At 37.9% G+C, this 20,280-nt stretch overlaps 1 protein-coding gene and 1 long non-coding RNA gene across 4 annotated transcripts in view; one reads left to right on the top strand and one right to left on the bottom strand.

Moving 5' to 3' along the window:
- Nucleotides 1-20,280, top strand: part of aplp2 (amyloid beta (A4) precursor-like protein 2) — an 89,310-nt gene that overhangs the window by 35,345 nt on the left and 33,685 nt on the right. For all 3 annotated transcript variants that reach the window (XM_082181438.1, XM_082181437.1, XM_082181436.1), the window contains exons 2-3: nt 7,005-7,178; nt 8,186-8,315. In XM_082181438.1, coding sequence (XP_082037564.1) covers nt 7,005-7,178; nt 8,186-8,315 — 304 coding nt within the window. The remainder of the gene's footprint in view (nt 1-7,004; nt 7,179-8,185; nt 8,316-20,280) is intronic.
- Nucleotides 2,153-6,998, bottom strand: LOC309507305. Its single transcript, XR_014209118.1, has 2 exons — nt 5,591-6,998; nt 2,153-2,336 (listed from the first exon to the last, which is right to left on the bottom strand). It is a non-coding gene; the product is annotated as an uncharacterized lncRNA (long non-coding RNA).

A 20,280-nucleotide genomic window follows, 5' to 3' on the forward strand; every position in this document is an offset into this window, starting at 1 on the left:
GTGTCATGGGGACCTAAATTGAGGACTCATGGGTAACAAGTTTATGAATCATACAGAATGAGTTTTTGTTTGAAAATGTAAAAATGCAGAAAGTTGTGTGTGATGTGTAGGGTTAGTGTAAGGGGACAGAATATACAGTTTGTACAGTATAAAGGCCATTACGTCTATGGAGAGTCCCCACAAAGATAGCGAACCAGACGTGTGTGTGTGTGTGTGTGTGTGTGTGTGTGTGCGATACCATTAAATAGCTCTTCATGTAGCTGTGTGAGGTCACAAATTATTAAATATTTAAGCAATGAAGTACCTGGATGTTCTATATTATGAATATAGCCATGGCTAAAGCAGTCATTACAAAGCTGTTACATCTGGTTAATAAAAACATCAAGGACTCATTCACATGTTATTAATTCATTTAAAAAATGATCTTCAGCGCATGAATTGAAACTGTTTTGGTGCAGTGAGGCTTTATGTCTGTTTTTGTAGTGATGAGACACTTTGGGTAGTTTTGTGATATATGATCTGCCCCTTTGCAGTAAAGATGTTTACAGGGGGATGTAAATCCTGCTTTATGCAGTAACATGGCTCTGGTTGGTTTTTATGGCAGATCTTAATGGCTCTTTCTGTTTAGTATTGTAAAGTAACAGTAGTATTATTATCAAATAAAACAGAAATGAAATTAAAGAAATGTTTAAATAAGACACTTATGAAACAAATTAAATAAAATGATTATAAGTTTTTTAATTTATATATTTTTTTTAATTTTAATAAATGTAATAATATTTTAACATTTTATTATTTTAATTTAATCTTTTTTAATGTTGATTTTTATTTAATTATATATTAATCTTGTATGCCAGAAATATGAAACACTATATGATAATCACACACACGCATATATACAGTACTGTGAAGACGTCTTAGGCACATTTAGTATTTTCACACACAAAAAATGGTTTTAAGTCAGTTATTTATATCTTTTGCTGTAGTGTGTCAGTAGTAAATATCAGTTTACATTCCAAACATTCCTTTTGCCATTAATTTTAATAATCTAGTGAGATTTCTGTATGCTCATTTTGCTCAAGGAGTCTGACAACAGCCGGTATGATCTGATCTCTCCATCATCGAGTCAGGAACGTGAAGACGTCGCCACAGTTCTTCTGGATATAGCCGGTCTCAGTTTTTTCTGTTTCTTCATGTAATCCCAGACGGACTCGATGATGGTGAGATCAGATCACACCGACTGTTGTGCATACAAAAATCTCACTGGATTATTGTAATTTATGGCAAAAGGAATATTTGGAAATGTAAACTGATATTTCCTACTGTATTAGGAATAAATAAATACATTTTAAAAAGTGGTATTAAAATATAGTAACGGAGTCCCTCTTATTTTGGCAGACAGAGACATACTGTGCTGTCTCTCTCTTTATAGTGATATTTAACATGCGGTTGTGTCCTGCGCTACGGGATATAGTTGGATAGGGAGTGTTTTCTCATGTGTGTGTGAGTATAGCAGCGGTAACACAGAATGACCAGAGCCACAGGAAGCTCGTCTGCTACGTTTCCATGCAGGGCCAGTAGGATTTATTGTGAAAGTGTGTGTCTGAACTATTAGCAAATATAAAGGGGGAAGAGAGAAGAAACGAAACTAGTAGAGTGTGCTTGTGCTGAATGAGGTCAGTTTTGCTGGAATGAGAGACTCATTTTCACACAAGGTCTCTGTTGTTCGTGTTTGTTCACTAGTGACGCCAATATCCAAATCTCTCTCTCATTAGCGTCCCCATGTTTCATTCCAGGAATCCGGTCCATTGCTTGCTTCCTCTTCCAGTTCTGAACATAGTGGCTACGTGTGTGTGTGTGTGTGTGTGTGTGCAAACTTGTGTGTCTACTCTGAAGTAAATGTTATGCCTTCAGCACATTGGAGATTAGGACAGAGCATGCTACCTTCTCATGGGTACATTTGCTTTCGCACTGATTCTGATTCTTCCCGAGAGGCTTCATCCACTACTTTTGAGTGTGTGTGTGTGTGTGTGTGTCAGTCAAAGTTTAAGTGCCGTTGAAATGGACTGCCGCTTGCCATCTTCCACTTACTGCTGCTCTTGCACTTAAAGCTGGAGTATTTTTGCTTACACTGGTCATTGTTACTGGCCCCGTCTGTTCCATCACCTCTGTCCTCCTTTTCGGATCTTCTGCCCCGTCTCTCTCTCCCTCCTGGTGAAAACAGGCATCCGGATTCTGTATTCCGTCTCGATTCCGTCTCTATTTCATCTCTTTTGCTTCCCTGTTGTGTCCTGTCGCAGTGTTCAGCAGCCATAACATTACAAATGTGCCACAGGCTGAAGTTTCCAAAGAAAGAATGAGAAATGAGAAAACAGGCAAGGGTCAGGAATATGGTTGCAAAGTCATCCAAAAGTTGACTAAAAAATGAATAAATAAAGCAAAATATTTAAATTAATAATATATCTTTTTTGTATATTACATTTAAATTACATAATAATAAAATGTATTTATGTGTGATTGGTGTATAAATGCTATTTTGTAGCTTTAACATTTGTTTTTTTAATTATAATTTTTTTTTTTTTTTAAAGAATTTAATTAATATTTGTATGTAACATTAAAATTGTATAACAAAATCAATGGTAGTAGCATATATACTATTCTTATAGCTTTAATGTTTTAATATTTTCTTTACCATTTAATAGTATAATTTAATAGTATTCAAATATTATTTATTTATTATTAATACTTATTTTAATATGTTATTCTTTTGTAGCTTTAACATTTTTTGTTTTAATTTTTTTCAAACTGGTCAATACTTAAAATTCTTAATTCTTATTCTTATTATTAAAGGGTTAAGTTTTAGAATGCGCATGTGTATATTTTGTATTCATGAAATTCATCAAACTGCAGTATTGATGACAAAACCCCTCCTATAAACAACCTATTTTAAGGTATGAATTTTAAGACGTAACATCCTGGAAAAGTTAAATCTCTGTTTAAGAAGTTTCACCTCTGAAGTCATCCCATTTGAAGCATCACCAGCCATCAAAGTGCCGCTTTTGTAATAAATTCACTGCCTTATTTCAAGCCTATTACTGTCAGACTTCAAATCGTCTACTGTGAGTAATGTTTCCATTTATTATGTGTAATCCATTTATGTGATAGTTTTGCATAGTCATGATTTATAGGGATTTATCCGGGTTATCTATCAGTTACCCCACTGAAGGACAGCATTGAGGGTACACACATACTGCTAAGAAATGCATTTGATCAGCTTGATTTTACAGGGCTTTATTTAAAGCATCTTTCACAACCCATTTTACTTCCAAAATTAGACTTATTTCCCGGTGAAACAGGAAATTCAGCTGGAAAAAAAATATGTGATGGGTCTTGATATTATCCATCATGGTCATTAGTTGATTGGATTGTCCATTACACACCAGAATTGACTTTGGTGTTTGTTGGGGAGAGATTGAAAGGTAACTGGGATTTGTGTGGCTTCGGAGCAGAGTGTTTTCCGAGTGGAAGGAATGAGGCAGGGAGGTGTGGAGGAAAGATGAAGCTGTCAAGTCTGTCGTTTGACTGTGTGTGGTTTACTGGGCTGTCCTCGCCCTCCTCTTAGCTGTTTTACAATGTTGTTACTCTCTCTCCATACTAATCCTTTGCTTTTCCTTTCCTCTCTCTTTCAACACTTCTTTCCATTTTAAAGCTAGGATGATCCGCCCATTTACTGAACTTTTGGCAAATGTGCAAGTCTTAATGTTACACTGATGTACAAACTAGTTACGGGCAATTCCATGCAAAGGTCATCTTTACCATGAAAAAATAAAGTTTTAACCAAAAGAACAAAACCCTTTTTAAGTTCAGAATCATTTCAGACAGTCTTCTTAATGTCAAAACAGCCATTATGCGTCAACAAAAGTGCCATGATGGTTTGATTGTTGATTTTCCAAACAGATTCTATAGGCTATTTCAGACGCGTCACATCCATAACAGGGTTTTTGTCACATCCATAACGCTGGTTTTTCCTCATAATACACTTCATAAAAATATATATATATTAAACATTGATATTTTTATGTTCAGCTAAGACCCCTTCATCATGTGGATAGCAATATTTATACATTGGACTCAAAAGTTCACAGACTTTAAAGGAAATCGAACAGTATACCAAAAACTCTGTCATTTCCCGTCACATCCATAACGCATGCATATTTTCCTTTTTTGGGGGTGCTTAAATATATTTTAGAAAAACATATTTTGCCTGTCAATTCCCCAGATTGGGTGCTCTGAGAATATGCATTTCCAATTTAAATATTATAAGAAGTTTTTTTTTTCTGAGACATTTCACCTGTCATTATGAGTTCAAATGTCACATCCATAACGCTGGAATTGCCCTTACTTGAAACGGTTAAGGTTATTGTAGTATTCTTTTATTTTAATTTCAAGTTTAATTTTTATTATAGTTTGTGTTACTGATATTATTACTATTTTATTTATATATATATATATATATATATTTTTTTTTTTAGCAATCAAAACTAGCCTAATTCATAATGTTTTCAAGTATTTCTATGTCAAATAAATGCTGTTCTTTTGAACTGTCTATTCATCAAAGAATCCTGAAAATATGCATCATGGTTTCCACAAAAATATTAAGTAGCACAACTGTTTTCAGCATTGTTAGTAATTATTATTTTATTTTGAGCAGTAAGCAGCTGGAATTGAGCAATTCCAGCTGCTATTTTGTCAGCAGCCATGTCACCCTGTAGCCCAAGACCGGTTGCCCACTGAAGCTAAGCAGGGCTGAGCCTGGTTAGTACCTGGATGGGAGACCTCCTGAGAAAACCAGGTTGCTGCTGGAAGAGGTGTTAGTGAGGCCAGCAGGGGGTGCTCACCCTGTGGTCTGTGTGGGTCCTGATGCCCCAGTATAGTGATGGGGACACTATACTGTCAAAGAGCACCGTCCTTCGGATGAGATGTTAAACCGAGGTCCTGACTCTCTGTGGTCATTAAAAATCCCAGGATGTCTTTCGAAAGAGTAGGGGTGTAACCCCGGTGTCCTGGCCAAATTTGCCCAGTGGCCTCTGTCCATCATGGCCTCCTAATCATCCCCATATACTGATTGGCTTCATCACTGTCTCCTCTCCACCAGTAAGCTGGTGTGTGGTGAGCGTTCTGGCGCAATATGGCTGCCGTCGCATCATCCAAGTGGATGCTGCACATTGGTGGTGGTTGATGAGATTCCCCCCTTCTATGTAAAGCGCTTTGAGTGTCGAGAAAAGCGCTATATAAATGTAATGAATTATTATTTATTATTATTAGTAAATCAGCATATTATACTGATTTCTGAAGGATCATGTGACACTGAAGACTGGAATAATGATGCTGAAAATTCTTTGCACCACAGGATTAAATTACATTTTAAAATTGAAAACAGTTATTTTAAACTATAATAATATATTTTTTAATCAAATAAATGCAGCCTTGGTGAGAACAGACTTCTTTCAAAAACATTATAATTATATCTACCCCATAAATACACACAAATGTGTTTGAGTAGCATGTCTCAACACAGCAATCAACTCACTTTGTTTGGCATCTTCACACAAAGTTCAACATGTCTGGGCCGTGACCCGACCTCCCGCACTTCTCCAGGCTGTGTCGGTCTTTAGGCGGCCAAGAAAGAACACAAGGTTCGGAGGGAAAATGCACGCCTCTTTAATTGCCCCCTGATTACTCCTGTTTGTTAACATTTTAGAAGTGTAATCTTACGGTTACCCAGAATGAATCTTGACTTTCATCATAGTTGAGAGATGTTTGTGTAGACCTTTAATGACAGGCCGGGTGTAGCTGCTTCCCGTTTCAGGAAAAGAGGAAGAACATGGTAATGTAAACGAAAGTGCCTCCTATCTACAGGAAGGACAAAAAGGGGTGAGAGGAGGGAAACTTCACTCGTTTCACGGAGATGGGGGGATTTTGCTTGTTCTAGTGAAACCAGGTTTAGGGCTTTTTGGTTATGAAATTCAAAAATCCCCCCTTCTGTGACCGTAATGGCAAACATGACAGAGAAACCTGTTTACCAATGCAAAAACATCCTAGATACCAAGTGAAAACCCCAGCCGTCGGGGACTTTTTGCTGTTACCTGACCACTGGTTAGTAAATGTTTAACGGCGGTTCTACTGCTATGAGTTGTGCAGTGAAGTGGGCATCATCAACCTCAGCCATCGGCAGGAAATGATGCGTTTAGAGGCTGTCGGACATCTTCGTTTTGTCCCTGGAGTGTGTTGACCGATTCAGAGAGTTATCAGGAAAGGTCACAGTGTGTGTTTTGAGGCATGAATGTGTGCTGAGAACAAGCATGGATGAGACAGACAAACTCCCAATGCGATCAAGCATGTATAAACTAAATCAAATTCAAATCCGTTTGATATGGCAAACGATAACCCTAGAGCACTAGGAATATGCCTCTAGAGATAATGTCTGCTTCAATTTGTCATCATTATGTTTTTTCTGCTGACTCTAGGTAAGATATTTCTTTATGAGAATAGACAGATGGGATGGGAACACATTTCATGTTGGTTTGTTTTGTGGCCGCATGCAAGGGAAAATTTTGAAAAAAGTATATAAGCTATAACATTTTTGGCAGATATATGCATTTAAAAAAAATTGTTTTCTGGGAAAATGGACCGAATATAATGAACAAAGTTTTTATTTTATTTATTTATTTTATTACTTTCATATGTGAGAATGGAATCCTCAACTGACTATTAATAGCCAGAATGTGAGAAAATATATTGTTTTAATGGGTTTTTTCCCCTTTGTCTCTGAGTCAAATGACATTTAAGACATTATAAGAAAACTCATGTGTGATGTTTAGGCCCCCATGAGTGTATTATGGCTGGTCTGAACCTGTTCAACTTTTATTGGCCTGTAATAAGAGTGTCCATTGAACTTACCGCTCTTATTCTTTCTCTCACCTTTCTTCCCGTCTGCTCCCCAGGCACTGGCAGCTAATGCGGGTACAGGATTTGCTGTTGCAGAGCCGCAGGTCGCCATGTTTTGTGGCAAACTCAACATGCACATTAACATCCAGACTGGCCGCTGGGAACCGGACCCTTCTGGATCCAAAACCTGTGTCGGAACCAAAGAAGGAGTGTTGCAATACTGTCAGGAGGTAAAATCATGTTACACAGCATAAATATGTCTATTAAAAACATTACCCTTTAGCTGGCATTGTTTTTCTCAAACTTCTTGATAAGGTGCGATAAGGTTGCTGGTTCAGTCCTTACAATCTCTTTGAGCATCCAATTTTTTACAATATAATCAATTGCTGATTGATAAAATATTCCCTTATATCACGTTTCACTTGGAAATGGGTTGGGTTTCACACTGGCTTAAATTAACTTTTTAATATTTATTAAATTATATAAATTACATTACTGTTAAAGTTTTGGGGTCATTAAGATATTTTTTAATATGAAATTAACACTTTTATTCAGCAAAGATGCATTAAATTGATCAAACGTGACAGTAAAGACATTTATAATGTTACAAAATATTTTTGTTTGGGGGAAAAAATTCTGTTCTTTAGAATTTTCTATTTATCGAAGAATCCTAAAAAGAATTATCACCGTTTCCATGAAATTATTAGGCAGCAAAAACTCTTTACAACATTCATAATAATAAGAAATGTTTCTTGAGCAGCAAATCTGCATATTAGAACGTCTGAAGGATCATGTGACACTGAAGACTGCAGTAATGATGCTAAAAATTTAACTTTGCCATCACATGAATCAATTACATTTTTAAATATATTAAAATAGAAAACAATTATTTTGAACTCTAATATTTCAGAAAATAATGTATATTATTGCTGTTGCTGCTTATTTATGAAAGGAATAAGCCTCCAAACACTGTACACTAAAAGATCCTTTTCCACAACGATATAAAAAAAACACCATTTGGTTAAAAATGTCAAATCTGTCATATGGCTGGCTGCAAAAAAGCAATACCCTCCCTATACATTTTGTGATAGGTTTTCATCGATGTCCTTTTAATGGATTTCAGGAGAGAGTAAATCTTGAGTTAGTTCCAATACATGAGCAGATGGCGTCAGGAGATTGTGAAGCATGGATCTGCGCTTACAGTTCAGACTGAATCTCTCTGGTCTCTTCCCTTTAGATGTACCCTGAGCTGCAAATCACAAATGTGGTGGAAGCCAACCAGCCAGTCAAGATCGAGAACTGGTGCAAGAAGGACAAGAAACAGTGTAAAGGACACGCTCACATCGTGGTCCCCTACAAGTGCTTGGGTAAGTGGTGTTTGATTGACAGCTCTGTTGTCCTTTTAAACGGGCAATTATCCAGAATGTCTCATGGGGTTAAAGGTGCCATTGTGGAAGTAAGACATCTGAGAACCTAGAACAGCAGTTCAAAGTGACAAGACTAAGACGTTACAGATCAAATTCAGTCCCTGAACTGGCGCTCAGGTAGCCGTTATGGTTCCTTATCTTTGATGGCTACAGACTCCATTGAGGCCTTTTACAAAATATATTGTGATGCTACTCCACTACTTAAAGGGTTAGTTCACCCAAAAATGAAAATTCTGTCAGTAATTACTCACCCTCATGTTGTTCCAACCGCGTAAGACCTTCGTTCATCTTCGGAACACAAATTAAGATATTTTTGATGAAATCTGAGAGCTGATCACTTCTCCATAGACTGCTAGGTGGCCCAAACTTGCTTGCCCAGAAAAGTTATTAAAGAGATCGTTAATATAGTGACTACAGTGGCTCAATCTTAAGTATATCAAGCGACGAGAATACTTTTTGTGCGCATAAACAAACAAAAATAACGACTTTATTCCACTATTCATTTCCTTCTCTCTGGGCCTCTAGTTGGTTCACGTAGTGTTTTTGCGCTGCGCGTCACACACATGACCAGCGTCGGCCAATAGTGAGCCTACGTGGTGACGTGTAACACAGACGCGCTGCGCAAAAACACTACGAGAGAAGGAAATGAATAGTGGAATAAAGTCGTTATTTTTGTTTGTTTTTGCGCACAAAAAGTATTCTCGTCGCTTGATATACTTAAGATTGAGCCACTGTAGTCACTTGGACTATATTAACGATCTCTTTAATAACTTTTCTGGGCCAGCAAGTTTGGGCCACCTAGCAGCCTATGGAGAAGTGATCAGCTCTCAGATTTCATCAAAAAATATCTTAATTTGTGTTCCGAAGATGAACGAAGGTCTTACGGGGTTGGAACAACATGAGGGTGAGTAATTACTGACAGAATTTTCATTTTTGGGTGAACTAACCCTTTAAGTAGCCACAGTTAAGCTCACAGTTATATTACTGTCATGCAACTCGTGCAAACATGCAAACCCCCCCGAAAACACTGATCTCAGGGGCCACGTACACACTGTAATGTTTCAGGAGTGACAACCGGATTTACAACCCTCTACAAAGGAGTAAATCACTCGCAAATGCAACCAAATTTCATAAGAGGTAACTAAAATATGTATTTAATTAGCTCCCTGTGTCGCTTTCTCTCACACACGCGCACTCACCGTGAGAGAAAGAGAGAGCACATGCAGGGCTCGTTGACAGAACCGTCACTGTCCCAGTGGGACCAGTGCTGCGTAGTCCTGAAAGTTGATCATTTGCACGTGTTTTTAAGCCTTGCCAATTTAAACATTCAAGAACAAGAAGACGCGAAAGATAACTCGCCCGTGCTGTGTGTGTGAGAAGTTTTGTTTACGCACATCCGAAGCACGCCCATAGAATACCGCATTTGACATCACTTGAATACTAAATTAAGCTCTCTTTCAGGTCGTCTTGCGCTTGAACGGACAATTTCAAACAAAGTTATGCCAAAATGTCTTTTTGGTTTCATCTATATTTACTATGACTATGTTATTTTACATTTGAATTGGCTACTTTATTCAATTTCTGTACCTAATCTGCCTAATCTGTATCTAAATACAGTTAGATCTCGCTGTAAAACCTGAAAAGCACTGTTTAATTTGAGCTTCGGTGTGTCCGTAGAGGGTTGATTTTAATGCGGCAGTGAGTCCTCTAAATTATCGTTCCATGTGTGTGCGGAACGTGACTCACTCCTGAACTCCTGTGTGATGATTGACACCATGGTAACCATAGCAACGTTCTGGCGTCTTGCATGATTGGTATCCGCTATTCTGACTAAAGTAATATTACAGTTACAATAGACTCGTTGTGTTCAGCTATTTTAACTAAAGCACAGTCGACGGAGGCACTGTGTTTTGTTAATGCTTAAAGGCTGCTTCACAGAGCGCGCTCACAGTGTTGCCATATAAGCGTTTTTGAGCTTGTTTAAGCTTGGCTCATACATCGGCCGAGTTTATGGAGTTATTAAATTGAGCAGAGGTGGGTCACGATATTTCCGTCTTATTTTCAGCATAAAGCATTTTTTTTTGTAGTTAATGGGCTTGTTCTTGTTCACTGATTTTATTTCAAGATCTGGCAACACAAATGAGTCGAGGCGCGTGCCACTTTCCCCGTGATTTCTTGCACCGCACATACAGACGAGAGATACGTCTCTGATCCACATTAAAATACGTATTTTAACATGCATCACAGATGTATCTCTCCTTCGTTTGTCATTTCTAATATCTCTCGTTGTACGCCATTAACAACTAGTTGTTCAGTTTCATACACACTGCGTAGAATTTTTGTAAATGACTGAACTGTGTGTGTGCCGAACAGGATTAAGCACTAAAAGGTGAGCTGACAACCAAATTTAGCTGTAGTGTACGTGACCGGGAAGGTGGCAGTGGGGTGAAAAGCCATTATTGTGTGGAGAACTTTATAGTAATAAAGCAAAATCCCATTTCCCCTTCCAGACAGAGGCTGGTCTATTGGGCTGTGAGTGTGTTGTTGTTTCTCTCCTCAGAGGCGGCTAAAATACATTGCTTCTCCTCCAAGAGTTTTCCCAGCAATTGGCAATGGCAACTTGGTCTTTGGGGTGGTTTAAACTGTCAGAGTTTGTAAAATCGCTTTAGCACTCTTTCTTCACTTTACTTTTTTTACTTTGCTAACAGCGTGTCCGACTCAATAACTGGATGTTTGCGATGACGTGTACTGTAGTCGAGGGCAAAGTTTTGGTTTGAACATTGGGGGGGTTGAAGTGTGAACAGTTTAGCGGGGGTCCCGGGACATGCACCCTCATGAGATTTATTTATTTGTTTATTTATTTACATAACTGCATTAAAGTAATAGCCTAGTTAGCATGGGATACTAATGTATCTTATTTTATTCAAGCACCTAATTTTTAAATCAAGGTGCCATGGGGTCAAACTAACTTTATTTAACATTTTCTTATAATGAAAATGTAAATTTCTTGTCATCTCTTGGAATATCTGAAAGAATACATTTTGGGGAAAACCAATTGTTTAGTCAATACTTTAAGAAGCTCCTCTTGATTCGAACTTGTACTTGACCTAAAAATGAGCATAGGTCTTATAATTGTTTAACAATAAGGCTGCATTTGTTACAATTAGGACATAATTACAGTTAAGACCATTGGTGGCTCCTCATTACCATGCTACGGCCAATGTTAACTTTTTTCTTCCTTTTTTCATTTGTAATGAAAAATAGCTACCCACACATTCAGAAACTATATATACACAACATGCCACAGTTGTAAAGTAAATCTTTATTGAAAAATCGATTCCATTAACAAATAGGCTAATCTATTATAACTTCTACATGTTAAGTCAAAATTTACCACAATAAAAACAATAAAAATTTGATAAACTCTAGTAAAGATGGTCATGAGTATAAAAAGCTTTCTAATTTATGGTGGTGCAGGATGATGTTTTCTGCTCTTTTCATCAGTCTTTTTTAGTTTTTGTGGGCAGTAGCGGTTTTTGGCACGGGCGAACCGGGCAATCGCCCGGGGCGGCATTTTTGGGGGGGCGGCGCTGCCGGCACGAGCAGAAAATAAGAATACAAAAAATAAATCTGCGCCGCGAAGCGGTTTTCTATTATCTATCATTTCACTGTGTGGGGAATTGGCAAATTTGCGCCCCCTGCAGCTGCAGGCGCCCCTGCTTGCTGAGAAGATGCCGTGCACAGAAGCTGTTTGTTTGAGAAGGGGAAAGGGGAGGGGGCGCGGAGGCGCGGGCGCGGATGGCAGTTCACCTCTGGGTCTCTCCCAAATGGAACGGACAAGGGGGGGGAACGGGGGATACATATAGTTATCTAAGTCAGTCACACCTCGACTTTCTTCCAAATAACGCACATTTCATTCAGAATATTATAAATACAGGCCTCTATATTTCCTGCACATTTTTGTTTTTCTGAATTGTCTGCATGGCTAATAAAAATAAATAATACAAAACGATTACTTGGTCACCAGCACCAAGGTGAATTGGTTTAGTCTTGACTTCTGGTCGTGACTCGTCGTGAGTGACAGTTGGTATGGAGGGGGTCAGGGGAAATCTGTTGATTGTCGATGTCGAGTACGTGCCAAATAAGAGATGGATCATGGACAAGAAAGGTCAAAGCCATCAGGTGCCCAATTTAGAAACGAGCGAAAGATAAAGGTATGCAACAATGTTTTCTCTGTATGATTACGGTATCCATGTCATGAATGAAGGGGCAATATTAATTGGTGCGTATAACTCTTATTTGTTAGCCTTTTTGCTATGATTCTTGCTATGCTTAACAATAATTCGGTTTTAACTCAAACACGAGATCTAATTTCACCATAATATTGTGCTTTGCAACAAAACTGTTACAAGTTCAGTTATTACACTGCAAAAAATGCTTTTCTTAGTATTTTTGTCTTGTTTCCAGTCGAAATATCAGGGGGGGCGCTCGAAGGGGGTCTCGCCCAGGGTGTAATTCAATGTAGAACCGCCACTGTTTGTGGGGTTACCTCCCCCTCATCCCCCCCACAAACTACGCCCCTGACTGTAGTTAACATTAAAACACATCAGTAGAGAATCTCTGCATAAAAAGGTGACAACATCTTAAGGCACACATACACTACTGATCAGAAATTTAGGGTAATATTTTTTTTTATGTTTTGGAAAGATCAAGAATACAGTAGAAAAAAGTTTTCATCCATTACCAAAATAAAAGTAGGCCTATCAATATATTTCCAAAAAACCTGACCCCAAATTTTTAGCAGTAGTGTATACTGAATCAAGATATTCAACCCAGTCAACCATTAAGCAGCACTTTAATTTATTTTTGCCGTGGTGCATGCTGGGAAAAAAGTCCAGAACTGCAGAAATCAAAACGCACAACCCAGTGGGGTTCAAAAGTGAGGCCACATTTAAAACCGAGGTTTAAAAATGTAATTAAAACTTGAAAAAAGTTTTACTGTTTTATATAGATAAAATAAGTATTTGATTTATAGACGGTTAAAGAAGAAATATTATAGAAATATATGGTCAGTACCGCATTGTGTATTTAATGAAAAATTAAATGGCACTCAATCCCTTATAAAATGTAAGTCATGGAAATACGTTCATAAAAGCTACATGCAGAGTCTTACTCCATAGTAACCACCAGACATAATAATAACTTCCCACTGTTAATTTTTGTTAATTTTCTCAAACAAATAAATGATTCAATGTCCAATTTTCAATTGTTCTGATCCACATAAGAAAAATAACATTTATCTCATTGCGTCTCAGAGGAAAAGCTGCTGTCCGCCTGTCTGCGCCTTTTCCTCATCTCCCCCCCGTGTTTGTCCCTCTCTCGTAGGAGATGATTGAGTTGTGGCTCTTTGCGGGCTGAAAAAAGCCATTAGCGCTGCCAGCCGACTGTGAAATGGGCCGACTGTCAAAGGCTTTCCAAGATGGCTGATTTTTGTTTTGTGTGTGTGTGTGTTTGAGCTGACGCGGCAGCTGTTGACTCGCATCACCTGATGTCGGCTGCTGTTTGATTGACAGGGTCGGGCGGACGGCGCTCTTTCAGTCCAGTGCTTCCTGTGTCTCTTTCCTTGTGAATGACAGCTAGCCAATACAGTCTCTGGGTTTGGAGGAATCTAAAGCTGTGTTAGTCTGCTCATAGCAGCGCCACAGTTCCATCAACAACTTTCTCTACTTACAAGTCACCATGGAAACTGTTTTATTGATCTGAAGTAGAGCGGACAAATTGGCTGAAGATAAAAACTGAAAAATTAAACTGCAGCAAAACCCGTAGTAAAAGCAGATTTTTTACCACATCTCTGATTGCTTTAAATAGTAACAGCGCATGTCTTTGCAACAAGCCACATTATTGGAAGTGATTTTAATCATGTCTGTAACACAGATTGTCCACTTTTAGGAAAAACTGTTTTTTACTCAATTTTATTCCAAAAAGATTCTATATAAGGAGAAATGCTCTAAATGATTGCATAACACTTTTTTTTATTTAACACACGTTTATTGGTTATTTACATTTTTTTTTACAAATGTTTACAAGCTGTTTAATTCATAAAATGTCATTAAAATTAAAAATGAATTAAAACTATATCCATAAAATGATCCCATGATGGGAACCCCTAAAAGTTCTATATATGAAGCGCTTAAAGTTCTATTCAAGTCACGGACTACTAATGTTTAATGCAAACCTTTAAACATAATACAATTATGATAAATCATAATATCGATGCTTGCCTTGGCAAACAGCACTGAAATGTGGGTGTTTTCTGGCCACAGTTGATGATGACTTCTGCTGCAGTCAAGGACTACCGGTACATGTAGTCTGTGTCTGGAAAAGCAGCCCCTAGTGTTTAAGGAGATTTTCCTCTTTAGGCGCATTTGTAACCTTGAATTGAGGTCGGTACATCAGCGAAGACGCACTCGTGTTCGGTCTCACCTTGTGTTATCACCTCTCCACTCCCTCTGGGGTTTTACCACTGTTATTAATGAGGAGATTTCATTGTGATTCAGCAACATTCTGGCCTCTGGAGTTTAATTAGGGAGAGTGATTTGTTTTGGTAGTGTAATGCAGTGAAATGGGCAGCTCGTCTGTGTCTCTGTCTTTCACCGCAGTGGAAATCTCCGAGAAATCTGAGAATAGGCTTGGGCTTGATCTTTGAGGATTATATTGTCTCTGTACTCTCAAATAGTTGCATCCCTTTCAAAAGTTTCTCTGATGCATGCTCTTAAAGGAATATTTTACCGCCAAAAGAAAATTGGCTCACACTTTAGATTAGGGTCCTCAATACCATCCTAATTACTGCTTATTAATAGTTAGTAAGGTAGTTGTTAAGTTTAGGTATTGAGTAAGATTGAGGGATGTAGAATATGGTCATGCAGAATTAGGCATTAATATGTGCTTTATAAGTACTAATAAACAGACAATATCCTAGTAATATGCATGCTAACAAGCAACTAGTTGTTAGTGAGAATTGGACCCAAAACTAAAGTGTTATTGAAAAATGTCATAATTTACTCACCCTCATGTCATTTCAAACTTGTATAATGTAAGAAAGTATTTCGCAAAATGTTCATACCACTGCTTTCTGTACAATGGAAGCATATAGTAGTCAGGGTATCCAAGTTTTAAAAGAACTATGTATAAGTAGTCCATGTAATTTCTGCACTATATTAGAAAATTAATATTCTTCAAATTCAAAATTGACAGTCTTCAAAATTGACAGTCTTCAAAGCCATTCGATAGCGTTGTCTGAGTGAGTGATAATGTTCAACTCTTCCAATACATCTCATAATCACATGCACATTTTCAAACTTAGCGTGGAAAGACACGTAGTGGCAGCTTTGATATTAGTGAAACCAAAATGACCATTGGATCTCGCTGTTCTCTGATCCATTTGCGTTGAAGTTAAAGTGTAAGAGGTACCGTATGGAAAAGAGCAGCGTGAGCATTATTCAAAACTTCTCTTTTTATGTTTTACAAAAGTTTTATTGGTTTGGAATGACAGAAGATTGTAAACTACTTTAAAGGGATTGCCTGGTTCAACCAAAACATTCAGTTATTTACTCACCCTCATTCTAAATCCATAAGACTTCAAAAGACAAATTATATTTGAATGAAATCTGAAAGAAACATTGATCAACGCACATTCATAAAGCACATCAATCATGGTAAAGCGGTCATGTTTCATGTTTTACAATGTCTTTATAAACTTTTTGAAGCATCAATATTTTGGTGGATGGGACAGAAATCTCAGGTTTCAATAAAAATATCTTCATTTGTGCTACGAAGATGAAGAAACGCTTCTGGGTTTGGAATGACATGAGTGAGTAAATGATGACTGAGTTTGGGTGAACTATCCTTTTAAAGGTTTTTTTTAGTCTGTGTTTCCTTGATCTTTTTAGTTTGTTTCCTCAAACAAAAGATAATGAGGTATATATGACCCCAGTAATTACATCCGCAAGAGCGAAATTTCAAGAGTTTTCAGAGCCGTTCTGTTCGACTGAGAGCAGTGCTCATGTTTGACCATTTAGCTCTTCAATTTCAAGCACTGGATTGATTCATTTCATCCAAGGTTAACTAATGGGCAGTCAGCAGACGTTTTCCAGTATTTTGTTTGGGTTTGTTTAGTTGCTGAGCGTTTCACTCTTTAGCCTTAATAGTCCTGAATGATACAAATACAAGGTAGTGCTGAGATAAACAGCTCTTTAGCAGGGAGGATTGTGCTACATCAACAGCTCCACAGAAATATCAGCAGTGTTCAGCTCTCTGAAGGTTAAACTGGGTCATTTGATGCTAGTGTTTCTCAGACACAAATGCGGGCAGATTCCATCCTGGCCGAAGCGTCTAGTCGATACAACTGGAGATAAAATGGAAAGAAGACGGGGAAATCGTTTTTAGAGAGATAATACTGCATTTAATGTGTAATAGTCATAAATCTTTGATGTGGGTCTGGGACAGAGCAGAGAAACTGGGCTATAAACTATGAAGTTGAAAGCAGCTGGCCTCAATCCTTTTGTGTCGTTCCTCTTTATGGCATTTTTTTTCTCTCTCTTTGTCTCTTTCTTATCAACTATAATACGCTTCTTTTCCAGCCTTTGTTGGATCATCTAAGAGCTTTTTTGATCATGTCGTGAGCCTGCAGTTTAGTCAAATTTATGCACAGTTGTTGAGTATAAAATGGAAAATCAGGGATTACATGGGCGCACAAATGAGTCATTCCACGTGCCGTCCTGCTTTTTGGCATTTGAAAGCTTTTTTTCATATTCTTTTCATCAGTCACTCTTTTTTTGTGTCTGACCCAAATATATTAAATTATGATTTTAAAGGAATTGTTTATCCAACAATGACATTTTTTGTTGTTGTTCATCATCATTGTTCCAAACTAGAATGCTGTTATTTTGTCCATGGAGTATAAACGGATCAGTTTTTTGAATATGCCAAAATGTGCAGTATAGAAGAGCAGTTTTTATCTGTGGTCTCCTCCTTGACACGTTTGTTTAAAATGGCAAAAAGTTTTAAAGAAAAGTCAAAAAGATTCCCACAATAAGATTTTAAACAATTCCATATATAACAATATGTTTGTTTCAGAAATAACTGGATGGAACTTGCTGAAATCTCAAACATAGTGAGGTCAGCAAAACAAAACAAAATGTGTAAGGGATAATGTATAGAGAGGCGGTCGTTATAGCGAACAACAACCCCGACAGGCTGAACGTCGCGTCAGGGTCTTGAATCAGCCTGAAGGGGTTGTTATTCGCTATAACGACCGCCTCTCTATACATTATCCTGCTTATTACATGGCTACCTACAAAATAAATAAATAATTTGACACAAGTGATTAATTTAAAAAGGAGTTTATTGATTTAAAAACAATTGTATTGCTTCCGCCAAAGAAAATAGTCCGTTCCGACTGCAAGAAATAACAGACCGCATTCTACATTGGAATTCAACCAAGCCATGTAATATGTATGTATGTATGTATGCATGTATGTATGCATGTATGTATGTATGCATGTATGCATGTATGCATGTATGCATGTATGTATGTATGTATGTATGTATGTATAAACTTGTACACACACACACACGTACACACACACACACGTACACACACACACACGTACACACACACACACACGTACACACACACACGTACACACACACACACACACGTACACACACACACGTACACACACACACACGTACACACACACACACGTACACACACACACACGTACACGTACACACACACACACGTACACACACACGTACACACACACACGTACACACACACACGTACACACACACACGTACACACACACACGTACACACACACACGTACACACACGTACACACACACACGTACACACACACGTACACACACACGTACACACACACGTACACAGGTACACACACACGTACACACGTACACACACACGTACACACACACACACACAAACACAAACTTTTGTGTTAGATGCAATTAATAGATTTTACAGCCCTACATTGTACCTAGCAATTATTATACTACTAAGTACATAGTAGTTAAAGACACCTAATATAAAGTGTGACCAAAAATGGAGTTGGAAATGCACATTAGCATTGTGCTATTTAATAATGAAATGATGCTAAACTTAACATGCAGCAAAATGATGTCATGTGACAACATTGTTGAATACTACTCTGTTTGAAATGTTAATCATTGTATAATGTCTATTGTTTTGCATAGTATTTTGTAAAAATGTGTATTTCCCATTTCCTCTCTGGTAGTTTTATGTGTGTGTAGTTGTAGAGGCAGACTGCTGCGCTTCTCCGCCTCACTGCCTCGCTCTTCACATGATATCAGTGCGATACCTCCTTTATTGCAGTCGAGCAGCCCTACCGACGCTGTCAGGACTTATTTTCTGCTTTTTCTACTGCAGCTGTAAAAAAAATAATGTAATTCCTGAATCACCCACACGGTTTTTCAGCAGAGCAGATTGTGTTGTGAACATTCCGGGTTCAATACAAGTTAAGCTTTATCGACGGCATCTGTGACATGCTGTCGATTGCCACAGACAATTTTTTTTGACTCACCCCTCAGCTTGTAAAAACAAGCAGAAATCGTTTGCAATAATGCACTTACAATGGAAACCTATTAGACAAAGCATAAAGTGCACTTTTGAATACATAACCACTTACTGTAGATGTGCTAGCATGAGACTACTGTGATCACCTCATCTGTTCTAACAGACTCCTGTCATTACACTTAAAGCCAGTAAACCTTATGCGCGAGGGACATTGGAAAGGAAGTTATGTTCTGTGATGATCGACATCTTGTTGTTTTGAATCTGTAACAAACCTCTACAGGTCTCAATGGCGAGAGCAGGTATTTAAACGCAGTGCAGAGTTTGATCATTAGGTTAATGTGAATAAGATGCTGTTTTCAGTTATGTAAGGACTTTAGTCGATTCGGCCCCTGAGTTTTATATACGATGTGGAGAGGCTTTGGTTTGAACAACTGTGTTCTCTTCTATTTCCAGTTCTTTCCTCCAAACCCTCTCATTTTCCAAAACACTGGCCTTTTCTTTCTCTCCTGTCCGCACTTCCTCTGCTCTCTGGTTTCAGGCTGATTTGGCCCTAGGCCTGTTTTGTGGTAAAGGCTAAATGAGCAGTTTGTGGACAGTCACAATCCTCTTCTATTGTGAACAGACTTCTGGTCATTAAACGATTCAGTCTCTCTCTCTCTGTCGTTCAGGCTCAGAGGTTGGATTGGCCTCCCAGCTGTCCTGAAATCAGCTCTGTAATAACTCTCCTGCATATGGCACACAATCCCATGCTGGCCTGTCTGATGGCATCTGAGCTCCTCAGCTGTCACTCACTTGCTCACACGCTCCCTTTCCTGTTTAATTTATACATTAACTCTTGTTTAGTGCAAATTCATTTCCTTAAAGGCACAGTTCTCCCAAAAATTAATCCTAAAGAATCAAAATAAGATAAAAAAATATCTTGCATCAAAAAATTCAGGACCGATTTGTCATAAGTGATTTTACTAACTGTCTTCATTTGATGTGATTATACAAAAACATATAGGTTAATTCAATTTCAAAAATCAAAACTAAGACTGTAAAATAATAAACTTTAAGTGTAGTTTCTCATGTATCAGTAGGCGCGTTTCCATTACAAATTTGCGGAAAACTTTTGCAAATTTTTTTTCTAAATGTCGACAAAAAAACTATTGCGAAATGACGGCGTTTCCATTAACCGATATTATGCGACTGAAACTTAATTTTTTCCTCGCGCGATAAGTAAAGTCATTCCAAAAATCATGGCAACGGACGTTGGTAGGTTTATGTATATCCCAGCCACCGTACTGGCC

Source organism: Leuciscus leuciscus (assembly GCF_965113295.1).
Source record: "Leuciscus leuciscus genome assembly, chromosome: 10".
Lineage (NCBI taxonomy): Eukaryota > Metazoa > Chordata > Actinopteri > Cypriniformes > Leuciscidae > Leuciscus > Leuciscus leuciscus.